At 36.5% G+C, this 26,575-nt stretch overlaps 1 protein-coding gene across 1 annotated transcript in view; it reads left to right on the top strand.

The window, feature by feature from the left end:
- LOC117782005 (peroxidasin) overlaps positions 1-26,225 on the top strand; it is a 40,859-nt gene extending 14,634 nt beyond the window's left edge. Inside the window, 12 exon segments of the mRNA XM_034618909.1 lie at positions 2,307-2,378; positions 6,360-6,406; positions 6,408-6,458; positions 7,984-8,129; positions 8,723-8,784; positions 13,214-13,372; positions 15,089-15,217; positions 16,261-16,395; positions 18,361-18,510; positions 19,373-19,459; positions 19,524-19,772; positions 25,723-26,225. Of these exon segments, the coding sequence (XP_034474800.1) occupies positions 2,307-2,378; positions 6,360-6,406; positions 6,408-6,458; positions 7,984-8,129; positions 8,723-8,784; positions 13,214-13,372; positions 15,089-15,217; positions 16,261-16,395; positions 18,361-18,510; positions 19,373-19,459; positions 19,524-19,772; positions 25,723-25,919 (1,484 nt within the window). The 3' untranslated portion in view covers positions 25,920-26,225.
- The last annotated feature ends 350 nt before the right edge of the window (positions 26,226-26,575 follow it).

The raw sequence follows: 26,575 nt of genomic DNA, 5'->3' as shown, positions 1-26,575 counted from the left end.
AATACAAGTTATTTATAAGCGTAAAGACCTTGGACTTTAACCGGTGCGTGCAGACACACTGTCAATAGAGCAAATGAATTGGAATTCGACATTGCCAGCGAACTTGCGAATGGGAATAACGAGGAAAGCGACGAAAATGGCAACATTGACAGAAGAAAAACAAAATTGGGAATAATAAATAAGAATTACAAGATAAAGTAAATAAGCAAAGGGAAAAAGTACAGAGAGGAAAATTGAACAAATTTTCAATTAATTCTCATGCTCAACGATTCAGGCACGGTTTTGCATTTTAATAAACGCCAAACACATGCTAACTGCCACTGGAATGGGAAAAGGGCTATGGGATAAGAATGGGGATGGGAGAATTGCATTTGCAGTGACTTTGTGAAAATGTCACAGCTGCCTGTGAGGGAAAATACATTTTGTGGCTGTTGCAGCGACGCACAGAAGTGTGCAATAAATTCGATTTCACAAGCACAAGGATTGCGACAAGGTCTGGGGTTTTAGGGGTTGGTAAATGCGTTCTGAGCTACCAAACATCAAAAGCAGTAAAAAGCAAAAGCAAAAGCCGTTGTTGATGCTGAAGTTGGGCAACAACTTTGCGCTCGACTTGCCAGCTCAGCCTGTTTGTAATATTTTGTGTTGCATTGTTGCAATCCCCAAACCCAATCCCCTTTCCCCATCCCAATCCCAACCACAATTCAATCCCCTCTTCATCCAAATTGCCAACTTCCATCCCTTGGCTGTCCAACATCTTTGCTGTCATATTGCATATATCTAATGTTGCCTCGTGTCTGGCTTATGTCTCACACATGTGCAGGCACAGGAAACGCATTCAAAAGGGCCACAAATGTTGCCAACGAATGTTACGTGCCTTCTCTCGTCCAGACCAGACCAGACCAGACCACACCGAAAGAGTTGTGCAACTAGTTCAGAAAATTTACTTTAACGCTTTCTTCCACATTATATGCTCCACATCGAATGACGTGATTTGCAGTCAACTCGACGTGACCGTGAAAATGGGTTACTCCATAATGAAAATACTAAAAAAAAAAGTAAAAAGAATAAAAATCAGGTTGGCAGCTTTTGCTAAAATGTTGCCAGGTTGCAGTGGCAATTGAATTGCTGAATGATAAACTGAAGCTAAACTCTGAGCTCACAAAAAGCAAAATGCATATAAGAGATAAATATTAAAAGCCTAATTTGAATGTACAATGGGCGCTGAAACAACAAAAATTGTATAAAATCTTTTTTTTATTATATTGATTACATGAGCATTATTGATGAATTCTTATAAATGTGGGTGTTACGAAAATATAATATCTCAGAGCAGGTCAAAGGGTGGCTTTAGTCGAGTCAACTTTATCAGGTGTCAAATATTTATTATATCTGTGTTTTTTTTGTAATACAATTTTTTTTGTAAAAAAAATCATCTGGATTCAATATTTTATTTTACTTTTAAAGTGTTGTTTACCTAAAAATACAATATTTTAAATGAATTTTCACAGCTTCAGAACGCTGTTCTATTTTTTTTTTTTTTTTTTGAAGTGCAAATGCACTACTATCTCAATTTCTCTCTGGCAAATTATGCCAATAAACTGACTATCAAATAGATTCAATATTGATTCTAATAAGTAATCTACTTTCCACCTCATCACCTGCTGAAATAATTCCCCCGATTGCAACTTCAAAACAGAGACGCATAATCATAAATCCGTTTAGCCATTTACCCATTCAACTGAATTTGGTAAATATTTTATGATGCGTGCACTGCATTGCATTACCTGTCCGGGGAATACGATCCCCTTCCTAAGTGCAACCTCAACTGAAAGCGCTTGAGGGTTCAATTATCGATTTCATTGTCGGCAGTTGCTGCACAAAAGTCAAATTGCACATTTTGTGGAACTTCATTTTGTGGCTTGCGAAAATTACAAGCTGCTCGTAAAGAAGCCGTTGAACAAATGTGCTAAAATATTGAAAAAGGTTCACAAAATAAGATATAGAGCCCCCTCTCCATGGCAACCAGATATGTGGCTGCTCTGTGCGTGTTGTGTATGGTTTGCAAAGGGGAAGCTGTCGAGGTTTTGGGTCGATTGCCGTAAAAGCTGTTCATCTGTTTATATGCTCACCACAAATTGAATTTGCAGCAGAGTTGCGAGTAACTCAGCAAAAATTAACTACCTAATATTGGTGAGTGTAACTGACTAACAGTATGTTCTCTATCTTCTCTCTCCCTCTCTTTTACTTTATATATGCTTTCACAACTCATTCGCCTGGTTCAATTTTTGTCAAATGGAAACCTAAAGCGGAAATGCAAAATCACGAGGAACTTGAGGACATACGCGAGGATACGGCTGTCAATGCGATACCAGACAAAGGTAAGACAACACCCACTATGAATTCAGTTGTTACTTTACTTCAGCTTCAGCACATTTCCATGACAATTCTTTTTCACCAGATTTGCAGCATTTACACCACGAAGTACATATTTACATTCACATTAAACCATTTATAATTAATGTTTTTTGAACGCTTGTTTTTTAAACTGTGAAATAAATTTACTTTATAGTAAAGTTAAAAAAAAATTTGGAATTAGGAAAAAGTACTAGTAAGTCTTAATTAGTCTTTTTTATTTACTAGATTACCACATGAAAAACCTATCCCAATTTTTTTTTACTTTTAGTTTTAACTGCTGTTAAAGTTAAGATGAAAGTTATTACTAATTAAAGTGAAAAAAAAAATGTATATTTTTCTTAATGTCATTTAATATGACAAACTTGAAAATATGTTTTCAATATCGTTCTCTTCGTTTTTATGTTAGGGAATCCACATTTCGGTGTGGTCAAGTTGAGCTTTGCTAACGTGTTCTGGTATCGTTTTACTTATCCCAAGTGTCACGTGCTCATTTCTTGCCCCTGCCACCGAGTGCTGCCATTAAGTCGGTTGTTGCTACGAGTCGGTGTCTGTCTTCAGATGCGCTGAGAGTTTCGCTGAGCTGTTGTCGCAGCATTTTTTTTCGCTTTTAAATTTTATTTATTGTAAATTGTATTTGAAACGTGCTGAGGTTCCATTTCTGCCTTCTCCCGGTCAAAAAAAAATACACACATCCAAAATAAGCTCTAGCTAAAGCTGCCTTTAGCGTGAATGTGTTGTGCTGCCATGTGTGTGTGTGAGTGTGTATATGAGTGTCGTGCAACTTAATAGAGTTGTTTAGCATTTAAATAGCGCCATTTGCCGGCTGCTGAAGTTGTTGATGTTGTTGTTGTTTCTGTTGTTGTTGTACTTATTAAGTTGACACGCCGAGTCGAGTTAAGTTGAAGCGAGTCGAGTTGACTTAATAAAGTGAGCTTAAAGTTAAATTTGACGGAGAGGCGGAAATGCGCTTAGTGGGCTTATGGCAGGCCTAAAAGCCACTCAAGGATAAGCCAAAATGGTTGCATAATTGTGTTTTACGATACAAATAAAAACAAATATCATATGATATGGGTAATTAAACGAAAGAAAGACTCAACTTACCTCCCTCTTATTTGAGTTTAGATTTCCTTAAACAGTTTTAAAGACATTTCTAAAATATAAGAAAAGTCTCTCTATTACCATGACAATTACAAACATGAGTGTAAGCCCGGTTTATGCAATGTCTGCCAGAACTCAAGTTCTAAGCCACTTGAGATACACGAGATGACAACAACAAAGGGGCGGAGCTCACAAACGATTTGCTTGATTCTCATATATCATAAACATTATGTTAAGCACAGAGAGGCAAAGGATATGCAATAAATCCACTCAAGGCACAATATGCACATTAAATCCTAATTTCATGTGCCCATAAATCCACTAAACAATCACACCCAAGTCTTCCAGCGAATGATGTGCCACAAAACAAAATATGTTACGAATTTGCGAATTTTCACATATTTACACACGAACGCGCCGAAAAGTATGCTATAAAAATACACGCAACGCTCAGTTAGAATGGCAGGAAGAGAGAGAAGCGAAAGAAGAGAAACAGGCAGTCAGATATCAATATGAACCGCGTCAAATCAAATGAGTTGGCAAAAGGCAACTGAAAGCAGCAACACAACAAGCAAGAGAAAAGTAAGGGAAGATTAAGCCTATAAGGAGGGGAACAGACGAGGAAAGCGGGACAGTCTGTGGCAAATTTTTATTGACGCGTCGGGAGCTGGGTAATCGAGCTTATTAGCAGGCACGAGGAAGAGGAAGAGGACGAAATGCGACGAGAAGCGCTGTCATTGCCTACACTTGGGCACTTGGACTCACTCTCGCCATTATTATTATCTAGTGAAGCATACTTCAGGGCGCACAAAGCCAAATGACCCGCAACACAAAGCCGAAAATAAGATGCTCTATACGAACGAAAGCTTCACATTGCGAATGGTCTTTTGAGATTAAATTAAACTTGTGGTTTTGAGAATAAAATTACTAATCATTTTCTTCAGATATAATTAGCTATAACATTTTCTTTATTACTGTTTTTCGGCCTTTCATATTGATATGTAAAACTGATATTTGTCAAAAAAGCTTTTCGACGTGTTAACAGGCTATATATTGATAAACATTGTATAATCTTTAGTCATTCCAAAATTATTTAAAGCACTAAAATAATAAATTTTAATTTTTTAGCGATGATATGGGGTTTTTATAAGAGTGATTGGTAAAAACAACATTTAATGACTTTTAAAACTTAACATGGCGGTCAACTTTTTTTGTTTACATCGTTAAATGTGAATATATACCACACTCTGTAAATATTTCCCTGTTATTCAAATTTATTTTATTGGTATATATGCATGTTGTGTGCAGTTGTTAGAAGTAAACAGCATGGTATACAGATGAAAATCAATAGCATTCTAAAGTTTATTATTTTTCATTTGATGTAAGGCGCTTAATTTAGCCAACAGTAGACAGTTAACAGTTGAATGCTGCAAATAATTTAACAACACTTTCAACTAAAAGCAATAATGCTAATGAGCACTTTACTTTCAATACAATATTAAGCATACCCCTTTGAGAGTTGAGAGTATAATAAGCCGCGGAGAACGTGATGTTTAGACGGAGATTAGGCGACAATCAGCAACATGACAACACACAAAACAAACACACAAACAAGCACACACACAAGTAAGCAAAGTTGCTGGCCTTGTCGAGCATTGCATACTTTCACATCAATACGCATCAACAAAAAAACATACCACTGCCTTTCTATCTCTCTGTCTCTCTCTCTCTCTCTCTCAATCTCTCCCTTCCTGTCGGTCTGTCTTTGCTTATCACATTGTTTACGCATTTTGAGTACAAGATTGTTATGTGTTGATTTGCTTTAACTGACGCGTGCCCCGCATATAAGAAAACCTCACTGACGGAGCTTGCTTGGTTATTTTTTTATATATTTTTATTCTGCGTTACGCTAACTTTGTTGAGGTCTCCTTGGCATGTCAATGACAAACACACAATTGTGAGTGGGTAAAGTTTAAAAGCCTCCCATAAGTAAACCACAAATCTGTTGCATACTTGTGGGCGCGCCTTTAAAGTCAACCCGCACTTTATGCGCATCGCTAGGCATTGACTGACTGATGCATTGACGAACTGACTGCTTGCTAATGTAGGCAGGAGTCAAGCAGCATCATTTTGTGGTAGGTTGACACAACACAGACAAGTGAGGAGACTCTGTATATGAGCTTCTAGAATATTTGCAAAATATCATTTAAATGGAAAGGTTGAGAATTTGCTCGATATATAAAAAGAAAAAGTTAAGAAACGTTTTATAGTGTAAATTATATTATATAATATAAAATGTTCTTTATCTGATTAATAATTTTTCGATTTGTCTTGATTATATGGGAAACAGAATTGAATTCACAATTTCAATATTTACAGACTAATTACAATATTGTATTAATCTGATATGTAAACTTGTAATTTATTTAATATATCTGGCTAATGATAACAGGTAATTTAATAGAAGAGCTATTAGAAATATTGTTTTGTAGCTTTTAACACTATACAAAAACTTAAGCATAAATAAAAAGTAATTCAAAAAAATATTTGTTTCTGTTTTATTGCTGATGCTAGTCGCATTATCTAAGAATTGAGGCTCTTAGCTTGAGTCTAGATTGAAAGTTAAGCTCCCCTATTCTAAGATAAGTTTGACCTAGTATTTAATTAAAGCGATAACACATGGGACTACTGCGTTTCAAATGAGTCTAATCGAATTAAAGGTATATACAGAGGTTTCAATAGTCAATTGGTTGAAGAAACACTCTGATATGTACCTTGTTTTGGATTAGACCCAAAATATATTTCACAATTTAATTTTGCCAAATTCTTTCATTAATTCGTTACAGATTTGCCCAAATTTGGGGAACTTTTGCAGAATGTCACCATACCCGTGGGATCGAGAGGCTGTTCTTCAGTGTGTTGTCGACAATCTGCAGACGTATAAGGTAAGCTTGTTGTTGTTGTTGTTGCTATACCGAAAACTAGGCAGTGTTAGACGCTAGTTTTGGCAATTTGTGTAACAATTAGTGGGACAACACCTTTCGCCAGGTGTCTCTTTCATTAGAAACGGCTCGCAGCGCTGTCAGTGCAAACAATTTACACTTCATCAAATAAAACGTGGCATAGTTTTAGGCACCGCACCCTAAAACCCTTTGCTGTGTTTGTTCCGTGCGTGAGTTCTTGTTAAACTCATAATGCGTGCTCCATTTGTGCTGACCCTTTTCTTTCTTTCTCTCTGTCCCTCTTCTCGCCCTTTGGGTCCCTGGCACGTTTCGAACCCCTTGGGCGCCACTTTGATTTCGAGACCCGCTGGGTAGCTGTACAAAAAATGGTCCGCAATGAATTGCCGAAACGAAAATAGCAAACGGTTGGCCAAAAATTTTTGTTAGTCAGCTTTTAAGCCCGATGCCCCATTGACGGTACAAAGGTAAATGGACCCACTGAAAGCACACGCAACAAATTGATAATCTTTTGGGTTCGTTCTGACCCTGGCCCATGATGATATCGTTGGCGAACGTCCAAATGGTAAATGTGCTCTTATTATGTTTAGTAATTCTGAATAATGTTGTTCCGCATTCTCTGTTGCATTTAAGCGTACAAATTGAAAGCTAGTGAATTGATGTCTCTCATATCAAAGCTATATGAAAAGAAGACAACAATTTCTCTACCTTATAACTTGAGCGCTTTTAGGTAAAGTTAATAAAAGTTCCATTTTCTAGTAATCGGATGAATATTCGAGCGAATTATTCTAGTCACTTAAGTGATTGACTTTCTCGAGCATTTATCAGTTTAAACTTTGTATATGTCATTAAGCTTTTCAGTTTTTGTTCTCATTACATTAATAAAAAAAGATTACATAATAATAAATTCACTTTTAAATAATTTTTGTAATTACATAACTTTTATTTAAAATTATTTTCTTCGAATAAAAAATATATAATTATAATACAATCTTAAAAGATGTTAATTTTTTTTACATGATTAGAACTTGTTTCTTGCTCAATAACATTATACAGTTTTTTATACTCTCTTGAGTTTTTTATAATTTTTTATATGTTGTTATTTTATGCCAAGATGCAAGTACGCCAGACTGTATAGAAATTAAATACAAACTATGCAATAAGGAATACTCAGAACTTAACACACGTAAATGGCATTAAATTATAAGAAAAAAATAATAGTTTTTAAGAGAACTCAAAACACCTCACCTAAACTCACCATGACACACTTTATGGGTCTCAACTTGTCCTTAAAAGTTCCACTTTGCCACCTTAAATCAAATTGTCGGCCGCCTTTTAGGCGACACTATGTGTCATTGGGCTAATAAATGAGCTCGGGCCACGCTAGCTTGGCATTAATATTGTAGCTAAATCGTTGAACGTTTTAGTTTTACAATTTCCACCACTTTCCGCTCAAAGTGTATTTTGTTTTCTTCTTCTATTTTTGACTACAATATTTCCTTTTGTATAGATTGCGTGGCTACGTGTCGATACACAGACCATTTTAACGATACAAAATCACGTCATAACCAAAAATCATCGCATGAGCATAACTCACGCCGAGAAGCGTGCTTGGATCCTGCGTATACGTGATGTCAAGGAGTCGGACAAGGGCTGGTACTGTAAATTTACTACGAGTATAACAAATGTATAGTTATCATTATCACTCTTCATCAATAACAAATTCAAATTTATTTAAACATTTTCTGTTTTATTAAAGATAATCAACTTTTTTAATATTATATTTTAATATACAAACATTGACTCCTTCTTTAATTGATCTTTATTCTGAGATTTAACTCAGATTTTGAGCAAGTTTAAAATCTCACCTCTTAACCTACATCATTACATTTTATGTGCTTAAATTAAATATTAATGCGAAAATGAAGAAGTTAAAACTAAATATTTGATCTTCTTATGAAATGCTTTGTTGAAAAACTGAAAAAAGTTCAACTTTAAATTTAAATGCATAAAAAATGTTCTCTACTATATATTCAGTGGCTTTTTTCTAGGTAATAAAATGTATTTGCCATTTACACTCGAGTACGTTTTTTATACCTTACTTTTCCAATTCATATCGTAAATTGTCGCCACGCACACTTTCCTATCGTATTTTTTAGTTCGTTTTTGTTTTACAACATAAGACTAATATTATTATAAGGAATCAAGAAAGAAAAGAAATCTAACATAAAAATATTGACAACTGACAGGTACATGTGCCAAATAAACACGGATCCTATGAAGAGTCAAGTTGGCTATCTGGATGTTGTCGGTGAGTATAAAATATAATAAATTAGAATAAAATAAATTATTGTTCACTGAAGCTGTTAATTTACAACTTCCCAACAAACGTACAATTTTTTGAATGCAAAAAGTAGATTTTTGTAATATCGTGTTACAATATCGTTACCCAAGAGAGAAAAATCTGTAGAAAACTGGTCAACGAGTCGATCAATTGACGCCCTCGACTTGTGCTTTGTTTTGCAGCTGATAGTTATTGTTGTTATTTTATTTTTCAAATTGCACTAATTGCTCAGTCAAGTGTTGAGTGGAAAGTGGGAAAAGTGGGTTTTACTTTTGGTCTGGAAAAAGTTGTACACAACTTCTAACAACTCACGATTGAGTCTAATTGCAATCGTTGCCGACTGCGTTTAGTTGGGGCGTTTGTTTGCCAGTTCCGTAAACTATTGGTTAATTGAGTTGGCCACTCTTAAACCCTCGTCTGCTGGCACCTTTAAAGCTCTTGAATGCCAGACCATACATTTCACTTATCTAACATTAGTTTTTTTTTTCAACCTGAGTGAAACAATGAACTGTTTGAGAGCACCAGGTAATGAAACAATTTACATGCTACGTGCCTCATGACTCACGGTTCATGCCTCACGTCCTTTTGTGCTGTTGCTTATGTGTCCATTTCCATGTCCGCTTTCATGTCCGTATTCGTGTCCATGCGCCCACGTTAATTATTCAGCCGGCGTACAAAAACCTCAGACGAGGAGACACAAGCCTCAGTCTCGGTTCACAGACTCATTTTAAATGAATATGCCAGGGTAGAGTGGGACAGAGGGCTCGAGCTTTGGTTTCCCTTGCTTCCTGCTTCGGTGGATTCCCGTTTTCAAACCAAAAACCGCGGCATTTTGCTACGGTCGTAAGTAACCACTTTGGTTGATTGTGTTTTCATTGATGTCGAAATTCATTACAATCATCTACACTGTGCGATAATTTGTTAGCCAACTGTGGCAGAAAGTCTGACGAAAACTTACACACATTTCAACTTTCCCATTGCTGACAGTGCAAAATGTTTTTCACTCAAATGAACTAAGTCTATAAGCAAAATGTGAAACCACTTTAAATCTGCGCGGCTTTTGCTGCCACTGACAAATTGCGCATACTTCTGAGGGATAGTGTAGACCCACCCACACACATTCTCACAGTTCTATACTCAACTTTCTCTAGAGTCACATTGTAGTCATCATCAGCGCACCGCAACAAAATCATTGTTTATTTGGCAGTGTCAGGAAATGTTTTGCAGCCAGTCGAGGGAATTCACATAGACAAAATTTAAAAAAGGTAAAGAAAATATAACACTGCAGACTGTGCTAGACGTTAAGATTGAGTAGAATGATTTCAGAAACAGCTGCAAAAAGTATTAAAAAATTAATATAAGCTTAAAGAAAACTATCCAAAGTTGAGGAATTCTCTTATAAATAACATCATTGCAGATGTGACGTATCATCACGGATAATCGATATTACTGAAAAATAATTTCAAATAGCTTAAAATTATTTTAATATAGTTGTGCACTGAATAGCTTAAAAAAAATTGTCTACGACTCCTAGATGGTAGATCATCACGAGATGAAATTTAGATTTTACAGTTATATTTATTTTGTGCGATTTAATTCAATCTCTTACAAATAAATGAAAGCAAAGTAAGGTTTGATCTGTTTTCCTCATAAGAAGATTAACATTTAATTTAGATTTTCCCAACTCTAGATTTTCAATTTCCTCTTCAGTCAATATGAAAGCTCTATAAATCTAAAGTGTGAATTTTTCATATTTTTAAGCATTCGACAAATTGACTCATGTATTATTGGCCTTGTGCTGAAAAAGCCATACAAATCAAATAAAATTCATAAAAAAAAGAAAATCGCGAAATTCAAAAATAGAAAATATATGAGAAAATGTTAGAGAGTCACGAACCATACGGCTTAGTTCAGACAATTCTTTTAACAGCATAAGCAAAACATCAATGGGAATATATATGTGATTTGAAATGAATTATTCAATGTCCGGCTGGCTTCCACATAAAAACAAATACACAATACATATACAAACACAAATACAAACACAAACACAAACATAAGCAACAAACATAAAAAAAAACTTTAACTGTATCAACAAATAAAGGCAACTAAAATTGCCGCCAATGCCACCGAAAATGTGTCCACAATTTTTATGGATGAGAAATTTGTTGTCCATTTTTGGTCAACTATGATGTATGGCCGTGGGGGCGATTGGCATTGCTTTATTGTGCATATGCTGAGGGGGGAAGCTGTAGAAAGCAGGGAAGCGAAAAGAGGGGAAGCAGTCAAATGGCAAAGCTGTGAAAGTGTCAAAACGGCGCTGGGTGACGTTGAAACTGGATTTGTTGACTCAATGCGCAATGAAAAATGGTTGAAAAATGGCATTTTAATGCACAAAATTTATAACTTAAGGCTTAGGAATGTACTTTAGTGAGCGAAGAGCTGTTTCAAACTCACTACTTAGGCTAAAGAGACAGGCACTATATAATATTAGAGTCTTTAAGGATCATTTATTTAAAATTGCTTCTAAAAAGTATATTTTTAAATTATGCAATGGAATTCATAAAATTAAATATCAAAATTTAAGCTAATACTAAATGTGTTTTAATTTCTAATTTTTAATTTTATCTTCATTTCCATTTGCATGATTTAAGCACATTTAGAATTAATTTTATCTCACATAATTTCAGTTCATTTCATAAGTTATCACCCACTGAGCCCAGCGATAAAAAGCGTTTACTCCGACACGTGCCACGCCCTCCTCATACGCACCCCAATCTTTTGTCGTCAGGCTTCTTGGCCCGAGCCTTTTGTACGACATGGTTGAGCCATTACTGGCAAGTTAACACAGGCCAGGCCTCAACTTGTTCAACATGACGTATACGTAGCGTTATGTGTGCTTTGAGCAAAGTGGAGTAAAAAGCACAAGTACATTTTGTAAAACATGCCCATCATTGTTGACACGTCGACTTTTTCAAGTCTCGAATGTGTTTCAATATGTGCGTCTCTGTTTGCTTTTGGCTTTTGCTCAAGTGTTGGCCATTAAACGTGTGCCAATTGTGCCCCTCTTTTTCCTTCTCCTTGTCCTTAGTGATGCGACAAAGGGAGCAAAGAAATTACTATGGTGAATGGCTGTCAATAATTTCTGGGAAACTGTCATTCCTATATAAATGATTAAATTGCTACCAGTTTTTCTTCTACTATTTAGTTTTTTTTTTTTGTTGTGGCCAAAGAATTGGGTGAAAATAAAAATCAACTTTTTAAATGCTTCAGTTATTACATGCACATAGAATAGGACAGTGAGACTGGAAGCGGGAAGTTCATTCATTAAGTACCCTGGCATCATTCCCTTTCCACTTTTCCATTTTGCCCCATTTTTGTGTCTCTCTTTTGGGCAACTGAAAATTGTCAAGCGTAAAATTATAATTAATTGCCCAGTAACACCAAATGCTGGCAGGCACAACAGTCGACAGGCGACAACTTCAGGTCCAGACTTGCCCTGCTGGAACGTAACAGATAGCTCGTTACATGCAAAATGTCAAAAATATAAACAAGCCGACGTGTCCTTGTAGGATAAATGTACATAAAGTATATACCTTATTTTTGTCCGTTGTCAGTAAGCTTTCCTTGCATCTGTGAACTGCTGCAAAATTGTTGAAGAAACTTCAATCTTTAATTGTGAAAATTCATACCTCTTATTTATTAATTAAGCTTAATTTTTAAAATATAATTTTATTTTCTTCACATCATTTCTTTCGCAATAAAATTTCCAAATCATTTTTTGGCTATTAAATAAGCTTCAGGATTTTAGAACGAGGCTCGATTAAACAAAAAAGGCTCTTATTGCGGAGCCAGGGTTCTTAATGAAATAAAACTTAATGTTGTTTGTTGGCCAAAGCTTTTGTAACTTAAAGCTATGTTTATGAATTCAGAATATATTTAGGGCATAACTCTTTTTAGTATTCTTTAAATGTTTTAAAATCAATTATCGATCTGACGAGCTGCCGCTAACTAGTACTACTTATATTCTCTGCTGGAAGCCTATAGCAATAAAACCACTAAAAAATATTTCTTTATTTTACCTTTTCATTTACATTGCATGTGAACAACGACAACAACTGTAAACCAACCGACCAACAATGTCATCAAAAACAACAAAACATGAACAACTACAACTATAACAACAACAACAACAATAACAACTATAACTATGCTCCTGCCGACTGCTGACACCTGGCGAACAATTCACGATCCTCATTTTACCGCTGCTCCGCATCGCTGGACGGCCCACGCGGCGTATGAATAATATGTCGCGTGTAACTGTTGCCATAACTATGTTTATTTGTATGTGGGTGTGGGTGTGTCTCTGTGTCTGTGTGTGTGTGTGTGGATACAGTGCCACCAGACATACTGGACTACCCCACCAGCACGGATATGGTCATACGCGAGGGCTCAAACGTTACCCTGAAATGTGCAGCGACCGGCTCACCAACGCCGACGATAACCTGGCGACGCGAAGGTGGCGAACTGATACCATTGCCGAATGGGGCCGAGGGTAAGTGTGCAGCCATGTGGTGATTGAAAGTGCGAGTGCGATTGTGAATATGAATGCCAATGGGAATGCGAATGCGAATGCGAGTGGGTTGCTGTTTGCATGACAAATGGACTCTGGGGAGATTTTGTGGGTGGCCATGTAAATTATTTGCTACAATGTCGAAGTTAAACAATGCCAAAACCATCTCTTCGTGCTACTTCAGCAGTAAATTTCATGAGAGCTTTTTAAAGTCTCTCTTCCAATTAAATATAATTAACTTGAAAATTGAAAATTCAAAGCAAACTTTAATTAGCTTTTAAAGTGCTTACTATTCGTGATTGAGCTCGTTGCAAAGTGTGCTAACGATACAACGAGTAATAAAGTCCGAACATTTAATTATGGCACTTAAACTTTTGAATGTTTACATGAAAATATAATCAATCTATATAAAATTAAATATAAAACAATTGAATTGAATAAATTAATTTGAGTTCTACACATATTTAAAAAAAATCAAAAGATTTATAGACATATTGTCTATTGAATATATTTTTACTTATCTATTTAAATTTTAGTGAATTTAACCTCTTCGGTAGAAATCATCCTGAACGTATATTCTGATCATATATATTATAATTTTTGTTTGATATGAAGTTCAGTCTAATAATTATTCAGTACTCCATTCACATTTCGAATTCGATCAGATACTCCCAATTTGAAGTGCAACTGACTTTATTGATGCCAAGGAACAATGCGCCTCCGATAATGTTAGCCAAAACTGTGACAGGTGCATTACTCGAAAGGTCAGAGCAAAAATAAAAGGTATTCGAAATTCAAATCCACTTGGCAATCCACATCGAGACTGTGGCTTTGGTGCTGTCAGGTTGGCCTGAGTAAATGAAACATTCATTACGTTTTTGCCACTTGACAGATCGATAAATCGGTCGACAGATTTTCCAGTTCGATTTCGACTGTGCATTTGGCACACACACAAGCACACAGACACATACGAGATGGTATTAAAATACCAACTGCTTCGAAAGGCAAGGATTGAAAGGAACTGTGAATTACAATGCTGTGGAGTCATTCAAGTACAAGAACTGTATGGAAATTTGCACACAAAATTGAAATTCTTAGACTGCGTCGTCATAATGCTGGAAGTAGTTGAAGCATGGCCAAAAAAAAGCAGATCTGAACTGCATATAAAAATAGTTAGAAACGGTCTTTCAACTTTGAAAAGTCAGAGTATATGTGTGTGATGCTCAAAATATTCACTTCTGCGTGGGTAATTGTTATGAGCTTTTGGCTTAAATACTTGTCCTAATTTTATGTGAGACAATTCCCAAATGCAATTTCAACTGCATTTCGTCAACTGCACTAAAAATTCTCTCTATTTAAACAAGTTGCAAGACGTGTACAAAGTGTAATTATAAATTTACTTATTTTTTAAACATACCACCTATTTATTTAATTTTAACTTTTATTAAGTGACCAATAATAATTTAAAAATTCTCATTGTTATTTGATTTACAATTTATGTTGGAATTTTATTTATGTTTAATGGCCTTAAACGTAAATTTGTTCTTGCTGTGGTAAATGCTATTTGCAAATGCATATAAATACACTCAGTTGTCTTCACATTTGTGTGCCAGCAATTGTTGCTTAACAGATTTGTTTGATTTCCTAATTAACCTCTCATTCTATATTATTCTCTTTTTTCATTTCTTGTGTTTACAGCCATCGCATACAATGGCTCGTTTCTGACCATTGCCAAAGTGAATCGCTTGAATATGGGCGCCTATCTCTGCATTGCCTCCAATGGCATCCCGCCAACAGTCAGCAAGCGTGTCATGCTCATTGTGCATTGTAAGTATGCGGGATTGGGCATTGGGAATGGGAATGGGAATGGGAATCAGAATGGCAACGGCAACTTGCAGTCTCAACAACTGGGATTGAGACTGAGGAGCATATCAATTTTGCATATTTAAATATTTATAGTTTTACGCTAGAGCACCGCATGGCGTCACTGCTGTCGGTGTTGGTATGTTGGGCGTATGAGCAATGTGTTGCAGATGGGAGCGGAGATGGCCCAGACAGCGGCACACAAAGCGCCACTTCAAATCTCACCATAGAAAATATGCTGTGCATTTTAATATTGCTCGGGAAAAGGACAAAACTCATACCTCTCTCTCTCTCTCTATCTCTTTATCTGTCTAAAATTCACTATGGCTGTCTCGCTCTTTGGCACTTTGTCTGTTGCATACTTTTAGGTGCCATGCATAAAGTAAATAATTAAGTGTGCACCAGCTAGTTAGCATTTTTAGAGCCCTTTTGTTTTGGCATTCCCCATTTTCATTCCGTTCCCCTTCGCAACTGCAGCTAATTAAATAAAAATTTAAGTTGCTTAACAATTTGCAAGGCGAGTTTACTGTTAGCTACGTCGTACAGAGTGCTACATTCTGAATGGGTGGCAGGAGAGCATAAAGCAAAGTTTGCGGCAATTCTGAGGTTAAACATTTATCCTCTTGGCAAGTTACTCATTTAACTTATTCAACCATTAACTAAACCCCAAACCATCAGGATAGTTTCACGCTCGCGAATATCTCTCTGCGGTGTTTAATAAAAATTAAAAAGCAATTAGTTGGACAACTGAAAGGCAACCGCAACAAATCGCATTGCGAAACGAAACAATAACAAAAGGAATTTAATATGAATAGGAATATGTTTTTCGCACATGCCAAAGTCTCTGCCATTGCCATTCATTTAAGCCACATACCTGACCTGCCATTACAATTACGTTCCGCCATTAAACGTCCCCCTCCCCTCTCTTACCACCTTCTGCGTATTATCGTTCCCTTTCTCTACACACTTTACGACCTTTTCTGGTATTCCTCTTCATCGTTTTACAGTTCCGCCAATGATTTGGATACAAAATCAATTAGTTGGCGCAGCTCTGGCTCAAAACATTTCCCTGGAATGCCAATCGGAGGCGTATCCCAAGTCTATTAATTACTGGATGAAGAATGATACAATTATAGTGCCGGGTAAGTTAATAGAATTGGTATAGAATTTAATAAACTAGCTCGTTTAATTAGCTGATGTCGGGCCAATAAACATAACATTACCTTTCACTTATTTATTAAAACTATTATAAGAGGACATTAAATATTTATATTTATTTAAGCTCAGTTGTAATCAAACTAAATTAAATAAATATCTGTTAAAGGATGAGTTTAAAAAATATATATAAAAAAATTGTTGTTGTGCGTTATTTATAAGTTTTCATTAATGCAATTACAGCTGTTCAGTTAACAATTTTAAAATGAAAAAAATAATTATTTTTATATTAAAAGGCACTTTAATTAACTTTTAGATGCTGTTCAAAATGAGTAGCTCCATTCACATACAAAATATAGTAAAATATGAATACAAATTCAAAACTAAATGTAATGACTGGAAAATTCTTTAATTGCACTCAAACTCTTAGGCACAATTTAAGTTTCATTTCCTAGGGCCATCAAAAAAGCTGACCATCCATCCAGACATCTATCTGTTCACTCTAACGCCCACTCATCTGCCTTGGTAAATGAACAGCACGACAAAAAATTAAAGAAAGAAACTGGACGGACAAAAACCAACAGCGGACGCACACTCGAAACCGCTGACTGCACTTGCCACTTGCCTCTTGCCACCGACCACCCGTACAGTTGTCAGGCCTTTCGCTGGCCAAGAGCCCAGCGAAAAAGTCACAGACATGCAGACAATTTTTTTCTTTCTCTCTTTTTTTATCTTATGTTGTTTTCAAGTTGTGCCGTGACACAAAATGGAAAAAGTGATTGAAAATGACCTCAAGTCAAAAGCAGTTCCAGTAGCCAGTATCTGTCCTCCAGTTCTGAGTTCTTAATGGAGTTTTTCTCGAAGTGCGTTGAATTTCATAAGTACATAAAAGGGTTGTTTTTCTGAACTTATGACCAGCTGGAGTGCCAAGTTTAAGCAGGTTATGAGTTGGCCAGGAAAATGAACTTAAAAACAGTCTTAGATATTTTTCAAGTCTTCTTAAGCAATCAAATCAAGACTGAAGACAACTGATCCCAGATATAATTTAATTTACCAAAAAAGAACGCATTTTCTAGAAATTGTCATTTAAGTGTTCCTACTTTGCAGCATTGATAGAGAAATTGATTTAAAACTGTATTCTATCATCTGCCTTTAATATGATATTCTCATAGAGTTCTAATTGTCAGAAATCTGAAATTCGTTTATAAACTAAAATTGGGTTTCGTTTAATTAAGTACATAAGCAAATCTCTGTTTGTAATCTATTTGAAAAACATTTTGTCTAAACTAATCAGTCGCTTAGCTGCCATGCATAACAATTACCTGTGGCCAGTGTGTTGATGTTGCCTTTTGCTACCCCTAAAATGTTAGACAAAGTAAAACGACAAGCTTAGTGCAAACTACTAAATCTAACCGACATCAAACGTAAATCAAAAACCTGCTGCCAAACTCCATGGGGGTGGCCAGAGGAGAAACGGGCTTTTGTATAAATTAAAATGAACCATTTGACATGGGCATGACCTGATGTTGTCCAAGATGACAACAAGTCGAGGTAAAAGTTGATTTTTCTTTTTATTCTGTTTTATTTCTTATTTTTTTTAAGCCAAATTACTTTAACACAAGACAAGGCCAGACAAAGGACAAACGAGCTCGGAGAATACACGTGTCCTGAGAGCTCGAAGTGGAAGTGTGTGTGTCAGTTTATCATACTGTTGACTCGACAGTTCCAAATGCGACTGACTGAAGAACCAAATAAAGGAATGACCAAATGACTTACTGACTGCAGCTGAGTAAAACGGGTTAAATTTTATTGCGTTTATCTATGAGCTTCATCCTCCCATATCAACACACACACATCATGTACACAAAGCAATTACCAAACGTGTTTATCTCACTATCTATCTCCCTCATTTGCTCAACCTCTCTCTCTCTCTCTCTCGTTTCATTTGCCAGGTGAACGCTTCGTACCCGAAACCTTTGAATCTGGCTATAAAATAACAATGCGCCTGACCATCTACGACGTTGACATTTCGGACTTTGGGGCGTATCGTTGTGTGGCCAAGAACTCACTGGGCGACACAGATGGTGCGATCAAATTGTATCGTAAGTATTCTCAACAATACTAACACATTCATTACAATAACCATAAACGTAAATGTAACTGTAGCTGAAACTATGTACATTCAGTATGTAACAATGGCCATAAGTCAGAGAGTCTCTGGCAATTAGGGCCCAAGCTATTTGCCTTCCAACTGAAACATTTAATTAATTTAGGCCAATGACAGAAGCCAGAAACAATGTGCATAATAAATACCAGGATAAACTTTTGTTCATTTGTGTTGACCCTGGTCAATCTAGTTATGCTCCTACACTCCTTCTACAAAACATGAATCCACAATGTCATTGATTGATTTGGGAGCATGAAAAGTTAATCAGTTAATTCAAATATGCAAAGAAATAAATCAACTAGTTTGTGTAAGAAAATTATTAACTTGTACTCACCTTTATTCTTGTGGATATATATTTCATAACAATAGAATTATTTCCATCACATCAGGAAATATTATTTTAGTGTCTTAATCGACTGAGGAACGGATAGAAATTAGGGAAAATTTTTGTATTCTTAAACTTAATTAATTTAATAACTATCATTAAAATCATTAGTCAAGTCTATCATCTTTAGATTTTTTTCTTAAATCAAGAAATAAGTAATGTGTTATAGTTAAAATGAATTTACGTAACGGATTATGTCATTATTCAAATTAATATTCATTTTTTTTACTGATACCGGAACCGAAAGGATAAAACTGAACTGGAACCTTTAACCGAAATAGTTGTCTCGGAACTTACCGGAACCGAAAACAGAACCTATATTTGTTTCGGTTTGATTCCCTGATTATAACACACTTAACTGTAATTTTAGATAGATATTTATACTCTGTATATTTTTAACCTCCTTCCACAGATATTCCGCAAACAACAACGATAACAACAATGGCGCCCACTGTATCGATAAATACAGTGCCTGTGGTTATCGTCAAGTACAATAAAGGTAACTTTTACGAAAGAACTAAATATATTTACGAGTTAAAACTGTCTATTATCTATGTTATCAGAGCAACGATATAGCAGCAACAGCAATTTGAATAGCAATAATCCCCACAACCACAATAATCAGCAAAGCAATAATAAATCGCAACGCACCAAAGCCAAGACAATTGATCAGCCGCCTTCGTCCTTGAACACGGTTTATATGGGTGCCACATCGAGCTTATGGAACTCGCAGGATCATCACTCGCAAGCCACAGGGCGTGGTCGAGATCAACAACAGCAGCAACAGCAGCATCAATCGCCGCAGCATCATGGTAAGTCTTTCGGAAAGCAATTCTCAAGGGAATACCCCTACTGTCAAACAACTGTGAGCTACTTAACGCGTCAAAGGACACTTCAAGTTGTTTTCTACCCTTCGGCTAATATTTTTATTGGCCAACTCTCTGTCTTTGTGTGCGCTGGAGCTTCTCCTGACACAGCAGACTATAAATATTTGGCCATTTATTTTATGTTTATGACAAATCATAACGACTTTGGCACGGCTTAAGGGCTCTGCGCTGCCGTCGACACTTGTTAGATACAGATACTTTGGCTCAGCTCATGAAAAATATTTTCCCAAAGCATATGGTAGCGACTTCTCAGTCTGTCTGTCTGTCTGTCTGTCTGTCCAACTGCCAATGAAAATATGACTTTCTATCATGCAATTCTGTGTCCTCCGGCAGTTATCTTAAGGGGCTGTCCCTTTCCCTTCTCAGAAACTGACTCCGGGGCAGCGATTGCCAAAGTATCTAGTGTAATGTGCTGCTAATGTGGCTCATCATAATATACAATCAACATAAATAATAACGCTCGCAAATCCCGCTCAAATGTTTGTCTGGAGCTTGTCTTTACCAAAGTCCTTGAAGTGTCAATGCAGCTATTCAAGCTGCGAAACTGCAATTGACCCAAGTCAAAAGTTTATTAGCTCGAATATCTACCTAAAGGATTTCATAGAAATAAAGATAGGTATTTGAAATATTTGCTATCAAATAACACTAAATAATTATATAATTATATCTTTTTTAATATATTATATTTCACGTTTAATAAAATGAAATGTTGGATATTTTATTTCGACAATTTGACTTTTATATTTTGCTAGTCACGCTCCAGATTTCTCAGTTGGATTATATAAAAGTCAAAGTGTCGTCACGTTGGTTAGTTCTCAGTTCGCCTGGCAATCAATAAACATAAAATTTTACACAACTCCCCCACATGGAGGAGTTGCCCATGCTGCCAGTTTACTTGCAATCGATGACAATATCCATATTCACTTCTAGGATACAGGACAAAGGGAGGGAGGTGGCAGTGGCAACTCTGTGGCAACACATAAAACTTTAGAGGCGCCTTGTTGTAGTGGAAAATTTCTGCATACGCATTTGAGTAAAATAAAATGCAGTCGATTGAGAAGAGGAAGCGAATGCAGCGACAAAATCAAATCGAACAAATTGAATATGAGAGGGTCGATAGCGATAACAGGAAAGAGATAGCGATAGAGGGGGCACCAAAAAGCGCTCTATAAAAATTGCAGACAAATTGCACACAAGGCGACAAGACGAGGGGGGAAAGGGGCAGTGGAAAGGGGAGAGTGAAGAACGGGGCTAACCGTCCGCTTGAGACTGAGACGGCAGCCATCTCATCTTGCAACGCCTTCAGCCTGCAGCTACAACAATTTTTGGCAAACGACAGCAGAAATGTTGCGTTGTCGTTGGAGGCAACGGGGTCTTGGCCAGCAACATGACAGCACTTGGGGGAATGCGAACTGATGGGGTAGGGGTGGGTGGTGGGTTGAAAGACTGAGAGGGGTTGTTACCCCCCAGTAATGGCGGAATGGTGCTGCAATGACGACAACTTTCAAGCCTGGCATGCAATGTCGTAAGCGCTGCGTTTACAGTTAGATTTATTACCTGCTAGATGTTGCACATATCGTGCCACACAAAAAGAGAGCCAACGATGCGGGCGAAACAGCAGAGCAAATGCCCGGGAGTGGAAACTGCTGCTGGGAATAGCGGATAGATGGTGAATGGCAATGGCAATGGGCGTACGCTTATCGCTGTCGAGCTTTGCATATGTCGCGACTGTTTTTAGGGCTCCCAAAACTTAAAATGCAGAACAAGCAACCCAACAACTTGCATCAGCAAATGAGGGAACGACAGTAGATAAATTAGGGGCGCCAAGCCCCTTTTCGCTGCTCTTCACATACTGAAATTCAAAATGCAAATTTCATTTTCAATTAGTGTTAAGTCTTCGGCAATTTTACAGTCTATTTTAAGTGCGCTGATTAAATTCATAAGTTGGGTATAAAATTTCAAGAATTGTACTTATTAAGTGAATATATTGAAAGTATTTATTTATTTATATACTACAGTTAACTTATAATATTAAATTACAACTATTAACTTAATTATAGAGTACTGGCTGCTGAGGCCTTCGACGTTTATATTAAAAGTATAAATGAAAGCTTTGACTGCAAGTTTATCCGTATCAACTATAATTGCAAATAAAAATAAAATAAATAAAAATATGTAGCAACTAAGTATAAACTCAACTTGAGCAACAAATGCAAATTAAATCAATTTTAAATAGTTTACAAATCATAATATACTTATTTGATCAATAAAACCAACCCCTAATACCCTAAAGTTGTATACAAATTTAAAAAATATTTAATTGATATTTTATTTAATTTCAATGTCCATTATGCTGAGCAACTGAACTGCTGAAAAGACCCCAATTGGAACACATCAGAAACTTTACAGAGTTTCTGTTAAATACATATTTTCAACTAAAACGAAATGCAGCAATTGCATTTGGTGTACACTTAAACTGTCATTAAAATGTTGCAATCAACCACAAAAGCTGCTGCAGTGGCAACTGTAGCTTTCATTTTTAATTTGCTCGGCCAACGGGCAACAATATGACACAAATTACAAGGAAATGCAATAAAAAGGAATGCAACACCCGCCGGATATGCCTGTCCTGTACTATCCTGTACTGTCCCCTCCTGTCCTGTCCTGTCCTGTCCTGGCCACTCGCAAGGACGCTCGAGTTCCAGTTTCATTTCGACTTGCAACTGTACAGACTACAACTGAGACTTCATGATGATTACTGGCATTCAGCATGCCGCAATAATTTGCTTATAATTTGCCGCCTTCTTCAGCTACCCATCCCCGCCCCTCATATGCCCACGCACACAGACAATGGTCCGCCATCCGAGTGGCAAAGTGAGAAATGATAAAGTATATGAAATGCAACAGACAGTAAAACAGTGCGAATTGGAAGTGGCATCGCGTGCCTCCAGCCTTTTTTTTTTAACATTTAACAGTTTGAAGCCGCCAAGTATGCAACTGTTTCTGCCACATGGCGTTAAATGCATTGCCACCAACAAAAATGCGAGAAAAAAATAAAAAAAAAGAAAGAAAAACAATAAAAACGAAATGTAACGCATACGCCGCGTTCGCCGCTCAAGTGAGTCTCAAGTGCCGTCTGTTGCAAGGGCTCCGCTTCAGTGTTCTTTTGAAGTGCAACAGGCGCTACAACTGAGGTGTGAATAGCCGCGGTCGGGTCGCGGTGTGGCATGCCCCACCAAGGGGTGTCAGTTTAAAGTGCGCTAATGGAGCGCATCAAAAGGCGGCTGTTGACTGACTAACTGACTGTGTGAGTGCCCCTGTCAACACAGCGATATGCTTGAAATCGAATTCATTTTGACAATAAATGGAAATAGAGATTTAAATTCCATTCACTTCTAGGTGCTGCAAATAATTTAGTGCAAAGGCAGAAGGTGATGAGATTATCACACTTGCACACTTTATAGCCTGTCAGAATCAATAATATCGGTACGAGAGTTGAATTGAATGAGATGCAAACATGAGCTGTCATTTATTTCTATTAGCTGAAGCAGACTCGGTTTAGCTCAATTGTACCCCGGGGGCATGGACAGAATTATGAAGAAATTACTTAAAGTTTAGTTTCAAGTAGTTGCCAGCCTATAAATGCTGTGTGTGAGCCAAAAGGTTTTGCCCCGCCAGCGATTTTCTTTTCTTTTTCTTTACTTTTCTTCGTTTTCTTTATGGTTAAGCGCTTTAAAGACACCGCTGGGACTAGCACACACGCATAAACACATGCTCAAGCGTCAATAAAAATCAGCCAGACACTCACCCACACACACAAACGTACACGCGCAAACACACGCCGAGACTCCGAGTGGCAGTCACACATGGAGACCAGCACGGACATGGAGACCGAGCGACAGGAGCAGGACAAACTCGTGTTGGTGCTTTTCACACATGGAATGGAAATGTTTGCAGACGCCAGCAAAACAACCCAGCAAGGGGTTGATGTCGTAGAATGGGAAAGGGACGGAAATAGCGGGAGAAGGTTTTGGAAAAGCTGCTTATAGAAAAATAAAAGCCAAAAGACATACAAATAAATTTTCGACCCGGTGCAAAGCAATTTGCGCATTTCCGTTATAAAAATAAAAGGGTTCCTCGTTAAAAACAAAACGAACCAAACTCCGGTTAGAAAAATAACAAATAAAAAAAAAAAAAACGACTCTCGATACGATATTTCACTGTTATGACAAACTTGGCTCAATGCAATGAACTTCGACTGCCAGAGGAGCCTCAAGTGGGCCAAAACAGTTTGTCTTCTGACCCAAGAGGAAGCAGATGCTAGCAATAAACTACGACTTAAGTGGCAATATTCAAATGCCAATTAATTGCACTTCGAAAGTGGAATGGAATATAGAATATCAAGAAGTAAAATAATAAAAAGAACAATTTTTGACGTAACACAAATACACATTTTCAAGAGTGCACAAATAAATTGCATTTCAAATGGGATTGAATTTGAAATTAAATTTAAAAGTACAAAATTTGATGCTTTTTGCATACATTTAAATTTTGAAAACATAAGAATTTTCAAAATAAGATAATAAGAAAACTACAATAACTACATAAATAAATGTATATTCTAAATATTATTAATGAAAATATGCATTTTCGATAATTTATTTAAATAATGTTATGTCTTTCATTTTGCAATAGATAAAAAAATAATTAATTCTTGCAAGATAATAAATAAATTCGACAATACATTTAGATTTATTTGCTAGAAAATACCAAGAATTTTGTTCAATTTCTTTGCAACTGGCAAACATTTTAAATATACTGAGCTCCAGTCTCTAAGAGAGTTTCAGGCTAGTCTGTTCAGACAAAGCCTACCACAGACCAACAACCACACAACTCCAAACAATGTTCCTAATGACCAATGGATGCCTACAGCAAACCAAATACGAGTAAAACAAAAAGAGAAGGTAGAAAGTAAAAAGTAGAGAATGTCCTTCCTCTGGTTCCGACACCAATGGCAACCCGCTAAATTTGTAACTGCAGCACACAAACAAATGTCCAATGAAACAGATTGCCAGGAAAACAAACAAACAAAAACAACATAAAAAAGAAAAAATACAGAAATGTAAAGCAAAAAAAAAAAGAAACTGCACGATAAATTGATGGGAAAAAACAATACACAGCCTCCTTCTCCAAACACCCCACAGATAGCACTCCCTTTATTTTTTTTTTCGATTTTCTTGTGAGTGCATGTCCTGGCGCAAGGGTTTAACGCACTTAAGCAATAAAAATCGAAACAATTTTCGATGCTGCCAAGTGAAATTGAAACAAAATGCCAACTGAGGAAATACTTTCGATTTTGACCAAACCGGAAAACTGAACAAGTGAGAATGTTATAAATAAGTGGAACAGTCGGCAATACAGTCAAACTTGTGTCCTTTTATATGCAATATATTCACTCTGCTCCCTCTTTTTCTCATGCTCTCTCTCTTTCTCTCTTTCCGACAGGCACAATCTTTCTCAGTGCCCGGTTGACAAACAGTTTGGTTTTGTGTGTCCTGTGTGCTCTGTCCTGTGTATATATTTTTGCTTCATTTCGTATTGCCTGCTTGCCGTTTGCTACAAATGACTGGCCATAAACGCATCCTGTCTATTGTTTATACTCACTGGCGTGTGGCGAGCGCATAATTGAAAAAGGACATTCGATTGCCAACAATATGGAGGCCAGAGTTATGAAAAGACACATCATAAAAACCATACACGTAAAATAAGGGAATAGGAAGTTTGATTAAGTTACAGACCTGCCAAACAATACAATATCTATAAATTCGAAACGCATCAATTCAATTGTTATATCTCTTTCTCTTATTGCTTTCAGCGCCCGACCACAGCGCCACCTACCGGGCAGATAACAAGAATACAGCACTCAAGCATGATGCCAAATTGCTAACTGATGATATGGATCGCATGCAGGATCTCAAGAGCCGAGCCATGTCCCATCTAACATTTCCCCAATTGATATCAACCTCAGCGGTAGCCTTGGTCCTAAACTATCTGGGTGCGTGGCAGGATTAATTACATACGAAATATTAGTGTTATTTGTACAAATGTAACTGCGAAAATCAAAGGATAATTCTACTAAGCATGTAGCTAGTTTGTAAGCAATAATTTCACACATCGACTTGGCCGCAGAATAAATAAATAAAATGTTGGTTTTTAATTGAGATACGTGTAAAAAGTTGTTTGTTGCTAAGAGTTCACATAGCACGTAAGTTGAAAAGGGTTTTCGGATTCTGTCCACATTCATACATACACAAGAAGATATACACAAGTTCTGAAAGATACAACGGAAATACAAAGTATTAGCATGTAAAACACAAAGAAACCCCGAATGAGAATGCAAATTCAAAAAAATCTCTTTAAATTTAAGATTGATAACAGTTTGTATATGATATAGGGACATTAGCAAATGAACTACATTTAAAAGTCTAAAATAAAAACCAACACTAAATCTAAATTTAGTTCTAAGTACAGTGGTCAAATGTCAATCTCTTTTACTTTTAGTCTCATTTGTGCTTAAGTTTTGGTGCACCGCAAAATGTTTATAAATATTATATATATATACATATAAATAAATATTATAAATATAGTACATAAATACATTATTGTAATTTTAATTTAACAAAATTAAATAAAAATGCCGTCTTAAATATTTTTCAAAATTATTCAAT

This window comes from Drosophila innubila (genome assembly GCF_004354385.1).
Source record: "Drosophila innubila isolate TH190305 chromosome 2L unlocalized genomic scaffold, UK_Dinn_1.0 4_B_2L, whole genome shotgun sequence".
Lineage (NCBI taxonomy): Eukaryota > Metazoa > Arthropoda > Insecta > Diptera > Drosophilidae > Drosophila > Drosophila innubila.
This window is presented reverse-complemented; position numbering and strand designations above follow the sequence as displayed.